The following is a 7247-nucleotide window of genomic DNA, read 5'->3' on the forward strand; positions in this document are numbered from 1 at the left end:
CTTTGAATAAACGTCAATCGATAAAAAACAACCAAAATTACAACCATTCAGGCGCCACTTCGGGTGCTGAAGAAAATCTACATAAAACTGCTTAGAATAGGTTCGGGTGATTGGAATAGTGAACAAATTGAGATCTTCATGTTTGTATTTCACCATACACATTTTCAAGTATATTTCGTCTCAATACTCAGGCGGCTCCTAAAGCTGCTTAAAATATATTTTGCTGCGAAGTCTGTGTCGAATAAACAGAAGGTCCAATTCCGAAACGGAAAATAGCACCGGTGTTTTGCTTTGCTTAGAAATAGAGGATGCTTTTTTCAATCAATTGTTTCCCAAGTTGAAACTATCTTGAACATATTCCAACTACAGAGGTACTAAGCTTCAATACGTTCTGTGTTTTTTCTTTTTTCTAATCCTTAGCAAAGGCTTAATATTTTTTCGTCAATATTGTTGAAATTTTGGACACCGAAGTCGCAATCAAATTCAAATTACTGCTGTGATTACCAAACAAAGTCGATTGACGAGCATGCAAAGTAATCATTCCATTTTACCCCGTGTCATCATCTGAATTGCATTTATCTGAATGGCTACCTATAGACACGTTATCGGTTCGAGTTTGTTTATTGTTCCCCGAAATTGATTAGGCCTTCCATGACCGAACGATTAGGAAACGCGTTCGATCTTGGCTAGCGCGTTTCCATAGTTATTTTTGTCATCCGACAGTATAATGATTTACTGCCATTCAGTTGTGTGATTGGAATTGTTGGCATTCGTACAGTTGAGGCAACCTATGAGCAGTCAACTAGAATCCATGCGGTAATACTATCAACATGCTGTAAGTATTACGATCAATATGAAAAATAAAGTGACAGTTTTTCATCAACCGCCAATTTTCCAAAACATAATGTGAAAGTAGCCCAGGTTTGCATCAAGTATAATCAGAGAAACACTAATATTCTTTCACTCGCACCATTCACGACACACAGCAGGCAATCGAAATCTATCGTTTTACAGCATGCTTTGATGACAGTCAACAGGACCGCACTTATCAGTATATCGTCTTCGTATTGCGCGACTAAATTTGACAATGAAGGGATGAGAACACATCCGTAGATATAAAAACACCACATTGAATGCTCGCCTGGGTGCAATGACCATACGAACAATTGTACGAATGAAATGTTAATCTTTTTCCTGTCCCATTGCGTTTTACTTTGCTTTTAGGTGCAATCTAAGTAAAACAAAACTCTTGCTTATTACGCTACTGGCGGCAATTGTTGTTGTTGGGATTACTCTGGGCCTGGTGTTTGGTCTCCGCAATGGTAATTCTGAAGGGCAGGACAGTAAATCACCAGCATTACGAGGGGGCGCAGTTGTATCCAACGGACATGAATGTGGTGCCATTGGAGCCAATATTTTGCGACGGAATGGATCGGCCGTCGATGCAGCGATTGCTATCATGTTGTGTGAAGAGGTAACCTGTCCTCAGAGCACCGGAATCGGTGGTGGTTTTCTGGCGACTATCTACGAACGTGAAACGGGAGAAGTGATTTCGCTGGATGCTAGAGAAACTGCCCCGCTGGCGGCAACTGAAGATATGTTTGTAAACAACGGAGACGCAGCGGTTGAAGGTGGTTTAGCGATTGCTACTCCCGGCGTTATCAAAGGTTATTGGGAGATGCACCAACGTTACGGAAAATTAGAATGGAAGGCCTTGTTTGAGGAGACTATTGAACTTTGCCGAAACGGGGTGGTTGTGGATGATTTTCTACGTTACGCTATGGTAGACAAGCGACAGATAATTTTGTCTGTTCCATCACTGCGAGAAGTTTTTATTAACCCGGAAACGGAAGACGTTTGGCAGGTGGGTGATTTATTGAAACGCGTGGTGCTTGCTGATACTTTAGAGATCATTGCTGAAGAAGGAGTGGATGCTCTTCACAAGGAAGGTGGCAGTTTGTTGTCAAAATTGGTGGCAGACCTTCAGGAGTTTGGCAGTATAATAACAAAAGAAGATTTTATTCAATACAAGTAAGTTAGTATTGGCAATAAATTCACTTCAGTTCTACTTTGATCACGAATCTCGTTCTAGGCCACGATGGTTACCTCCAGCTTCTACGACTGTTCGGCAGAATTACAGTGTGTACAGTATGCCGCTACCTGGCAGTGGAACCATTGCCATCTATATTCTAAACCTATTGGATGGGTATGATGATTTGAGACCAGATGATCCGGTCACCTGGCATCGTGTGACGGAGGCTTTCATGCACGCTTATGGTGCTCGTACTCGCGCAGGAGACCCTGATTTTGTATCTGACATTGACAAACTGATTGATGATTTAGGGAGCAAATCTTATGCGGATGATATACGGACAAAAATTGATGATGATAGAACTTTTACTGAATATAAATATTATGGTGCAGAGTTTGCGGAACAGGAGGACCACGGGACGGCACACGCTTCGGTGTTAGCACCGAATGGCGACGCGGTAGCAATCACAGGCACTATCAATACCTAGTAAGTGAAGAGTTAATATGAATGTCAACTCTATCCAACGCTAATGTTTACACAGCTTCGGTTGTAAACGCCGTTCGCCATCAACAGGTATTATTTTGAACAATATTATGGACGATTTTTCTACGCCTGGAGTAATAAACTCGTTCGATGTTCCGGCTTCGCCTGCCAACTTCGTTGCACCTGGAAAGCGTCCGTTATCTTCGATGACTCCTACCATAGTAGTAGATGGACAGGGGGACGTCAAATTGGTGGTTGGATCTGCCGGTGGGACACGTATCACGACATCTACGGTTCTAATGGTACTTGGCAATGTGTTCTTCGGACAGGATTTGAACACTACTATTCACGCACCGCGGATACATCATCAGTTGGCACCGATGCAGGTTGATATGGAAAGTGATTTCGATCCGGAAATTGTTAATGGGTTGCTGACACGAGGTCATGACATTCGGAAGGTTTCTGGTGGTATTGCGACTATAACAGCGATCGCTCGGGAGCAGAATAACACTATTAGTGCGGCCTACGATCCAAATAGGAAAGGAAGTTGGGAAATAATTCCTTAGAAAGTAAATTTTTGTGTTCGTTGTATTAGAAATCCGAACCACCTTGCGAATATTACATTCAAAATATAATATAAAATTCATAAATATGGTCCCCGTGGTTCTGTGGTTAGTGATGTCGGTCGGCTAGCTCTCCCACACAATTGTGATATCAGGTTCGATCCCCGATCATGTCGAGGATCTTTTCGAGTTGGAAATTTTCTCGACCCAGAACTGGGGCACGGTGTATCGTTGTACTTATCTTACAACATGCAAAATGTGCCAAAAACAGTATCGATAACGAACTCTCGCAACTAATATAGTTGTTCGAGACCGCATTAGCCCCCACGGCTAGCGTGCGATATTGTTTCATAAATACCTGTATAATATGATATTTATAAATACCTTATGAGACTTATGGAAGTACAAAGTTGAAGTCACCATGGAACTTATCGCGTTTATGTAGGCTTACTTACCTACTTTGCTTCTATTTTACGATCTGGTAGATACCCTATGTCTATGTAATCCAGAATACGCCTCTATAAAATTAGATCTTGGGCTACTCCTCTCCAGTCACCCGTTACACCTGCTGCTCGGGCCTCCTCGTCGACAGCACACATCCAACGCGTACAGGCTCTGCCTCGAAGTCGTTGGCCTCTATCCGGTTCTCTGCTGCATATTATCTTTGCCGATCGCTCATCCACCATACGCCAGCCCACTGTATCCTGCCGTGTTCTCCTCTATCTGTCAAACGCCTGAAAAAACTAGACTTTCTCTCACACGGAGTGCGTAACTGTCCACATTTAGTTAAAATTCATTTTAGTCAAGCAGTTCATTTTGACACATAACCATCGAATAGTAAACAATTGTTTTCTCTCTCAGTTCCAGAGGAAGGTTTGAGAACAAAGCATGTAGGTTCACATGGAAGCCTAATCCTAGCGGATTTTAAATTATATTATAACTATCATTCTTTGCTCTCTCAATAGCAGATTGTATAATACAAATTTACTGTGAACTTACAGTTATTGAGAGAGGAGAAAATTATTTTCTTTTCAAGATCAAGATGAGCAAACCAAAGTGTACTCGACAATATCAGCGTGATTGTATACTTCGTACAGTTCGTGATTCTCGTGCCTGCGCCACATCCTTTTTTTCTTGTTTGTCACCCCGTATTGATCATAGGATTCTGCGCTCGAAAACTCAAGCACTCGTCGATCGGTCTCCTTCCATGTTCATGATTGATATCCGTAGAGCACTACCGGGAGGATCAGCGCCCTGCAGAGGGTAAATTTGATGTGGATATGTAGACTGCGAGAATAAACTCGTAAACCGTCTCTTCATCTCGCGTCTCATTTCGTTACAACTCGTTACGACTGCTGGCCATTATGTACTTTGTTTTAGAAGTCCAATTCAAACCGAACTGGTTTTTAGCAACAAAAACTTCCTGAAACGGCCTCAGTCTATGGAACAGGATACGGGAGAGATTTTTATTTATGGAATTTGAAGGGTTATGTCTCGACAGATGCTACAGTGAGGCAAATGAGTCCTTCCAACCAGTCCGTAGGTAGTTTCTCCTCAGACCTTACCCGTAGGCTTGGTGGTTCTGCACCTCTCTGTAAGCTTCTCTCACTTTGTCCAAGTTTGGCGGATCCACGAATGTCCATCCTCTGAGATTTCTTTCCTGTTTTACTCGACGACTCTGCTACCTTTCTCACCATTCAACATCGCTTGCGACTTATCGGTAATCAGGTTACTTTCTGTCATTACACATGTTAGAAACTGGCACGGTCCGATTCTTGATTCAGTTAATCGCTCTAAAGAAGTTTCTCGTGTCGTGCCTGATAAATAAATTCTCTGTGTTAGCGAGGATGCGATTTTCTCCCGCATCTGCCTCTTCAGATGGTTTGCTGCTTCTAATGATTTAGCGTATGCTCGTTTTTTCCGTCACCTCTAGACACTCAGTATCAAACCACACACTGTGGTTCCCGTTGTCATGCCTATTACTTCTCGCACTGTTTCACTGATCGCGTCGTGGATGTGCTTCCACTGCTCGTTCATGTCGAACTGGTTCATCGATCCGTCCATCAATTTTCCGGGTGTTCTCGGCAGCATTTTCTTCCGCTGATTACCTTTGGATGTTGAGATGTATCTTCCCTGCCGATCATGAGATAGTGACTTGTGTCGATGTCTCGAAAGCCCGCACTTCGATGACGCCTGAAAAGTAACGGCTATTGATCAGCATGTGGTCGATTTGGGAGTAGAGATGATTTGAAAATAAATTCGACGATGCGTTATATCAAAGATTGTTACGGTTTACAGTCCCTACTGGATTGTTTTGTGACGTGGTGTAAACTAAACGCCTTGACACGGAGCACAGCACAATGCGAAATGATTACATCTCACCGGACTCAATCACCGATAATTTTTATGTACGTCATTGATAGAATATTGCTAAACAGAGTCGATCACGAAAACGATTTTAGCTTCTGAAAAACACGCCAAATGATCGATTCTCAAGCCACTCCAGAACTTCGTTTCATAGCAAAAATTTGGATGATTTCAAGAATCCCCAATGCTTGAAAGTGTTGTATTGCTTTTTTGTACGTCCCAGTATGGGAAATGCAAGCGTGATTTTAAGTTGGACCCCGCATCAGCTGTCTTGGAGTTTGAGTTTAGAACGTGTGCAGAGAAAATTTGTCCGTTTGGCCGTGAGTGACTTACCTTGGCGTGTTTACCAACTAAATTATCTATCTAAAAACATTCATTTTGAAAAAATCTCAAACAACCGATATTTTTTTAAATCACTTTTTGTTTTTTAAAATTATCACTTTTTGTTTTTTGGATTTATATTTCAGTGTTGATCTGAAATTCAATTTTTCAATATTTTCAAATAAAAGCTCAGATAATTTTTCTATAAGTTATCCATTGACAATCATTTTCTATCTCTCGTCATTTAGATATGGGTCATTCCATATAAAGTGACCACGAAAAAGCACAAACTTGGACATGACCATCACAGATTTTGCTCAAAGTTGGGAGAATTATTCATCTACCGTCACTTTGGAAAAATCCCAAATTTGGTGTCGATTGGAATACCCCTCGCTCTGTGGGACCCCCCTGTTTATTGCAAAGTCACGCATTTTTTGTTCAAAATCTCTTTCTTCTTTTTCTTACAATTCATAGACGTAAGATGTCCGAAAAATACTGATAGATGATTTTTGAAGAAAATAAACCAAGGAATCCAGAAAAAATATAAGTTTTGACCGAAAGTGTTGCCAGATAAATTATTTTTGTATTTGAAAACTAAATTTACATTTTTCGGCAAAAGCAACCATTTTTATTTTGAATTTGATAATTTTATCGAGTTCCTTGGAAAATTTCACATAAGAAACAACTATCTCACATAAGAAACAATATGAGCCAATCTCGAGATATAACATTTTTACAAAAAAGTTGTAAACTTCGTAATTAATTTTTTTTGCAATTTATAGACGTAAGACACCCGAAAAATAGTGATAGATGAATTTTAAAGAAAATGAACCAAGGAATCCAGAAAAAAAATATTATTTTTGACCGGAAGTGTTGCCTGATGGATTATTTTTGTATTTTAAAACTAAATTTACATTTTTCGGCAAATGCAGCCATTTTTATTTAAAATTTGATAATTTCATCGTGTTCCTTGGAAAATTTCATATAAGAAACTACTATCATCCCGAGGTAATATGAGCCAATCTCGAGATTTAGCATTTTTACGAAAATAGTTCTGAATTTCGTAATTAATTTTTTGAAAAATGTCATACCTTAAGATTGGCTCATATTACCACGTGGTGGTAAGTGCTTCTTACGTGAAATTTTCCGAGAAGTACGATGAAACTATCAAATTTAAAATAAAATTAGCTGCATTAGCCGAAAAATGCAAATTTAATTTTAAAATACAAAAATAATCTATCTAGCAACACAACCGGTCAAAAACAATATTTTTTTCTGAATTCCTTGATTAATTTTCTTCAAAATTCAACTATCACTATTTTTCGGGTGTCTTACGTCTATAAATTCTAAAACAAAATAATCACGACGTTTACAACTTTTTTGGTAAAAATGTTATATCTCGGGATTGGCTCAATTTACCTCGGGATGATAGTTGTTTCTTATGTGGAATTTTCCAAGAAACACGATGAAATTATCAACTT

The 7247-nt window shown here is 39.8% G+C and overlaps 2 protein-coding genes across 4 annotated transcripts in view; one reads left to right on the plus strand and one right to left on the minus strand.

Annotated features, from left to right (window-relative positions):
• LOC129723123 (lachesin) overlaps positions 1-7247 on the minus strand; it is a 323877-nt gene that overhangs the window by 87664 nt on the left and 228966 nt on the right. The window lies entirely within an intron of this gene.
• On the plus strand, positions 718-2519 carry LOC129723143 (glutathione hydrolase 1 proenzyme-like). Its single transcript, XM_055677153.1, has 3 exons — positions 718-835; positions 1225-2031; positions 2093-2519. The coding sequence occupies exons 1-3, from the start codon at positions 831-833 to the stop codon at positions 2517-2519; spliced, it is 1239 nt and encodes a 412-aa protein (XP_055533128.1). The 5' UTR covers positions 718-830.

The sequence above is a fragment of the Wyeomyia smithii genome, chromosome 1 (assembly GCF_029784165.1).
Source record: "Wyeomyia smithii strain HCP4-BCI-WySm-NY-G18 chromosome 1, ASM2978416v1, whole genome shotgun sequence".
In the NCBI taxonomy this organism is placed as follows: Eukaryota; Metazoa; Arthropoda; class Insecta; order Diptera; family Culicidae; genus Wyeomyia; species Wyeomyia smithii.

Bases quoted from the DNA above. Each gene is read 5' to 3' on its own strand.
- LOC129723143 (XM_055677153.1), top strand. The intron at 2,032-2,092 runs GTAAGTTAGTAT...ATCTCGTTCTAG, and splicing joins GAAGATTTTATTCAATACAA to GCCACGATGGTTACCTCCAG.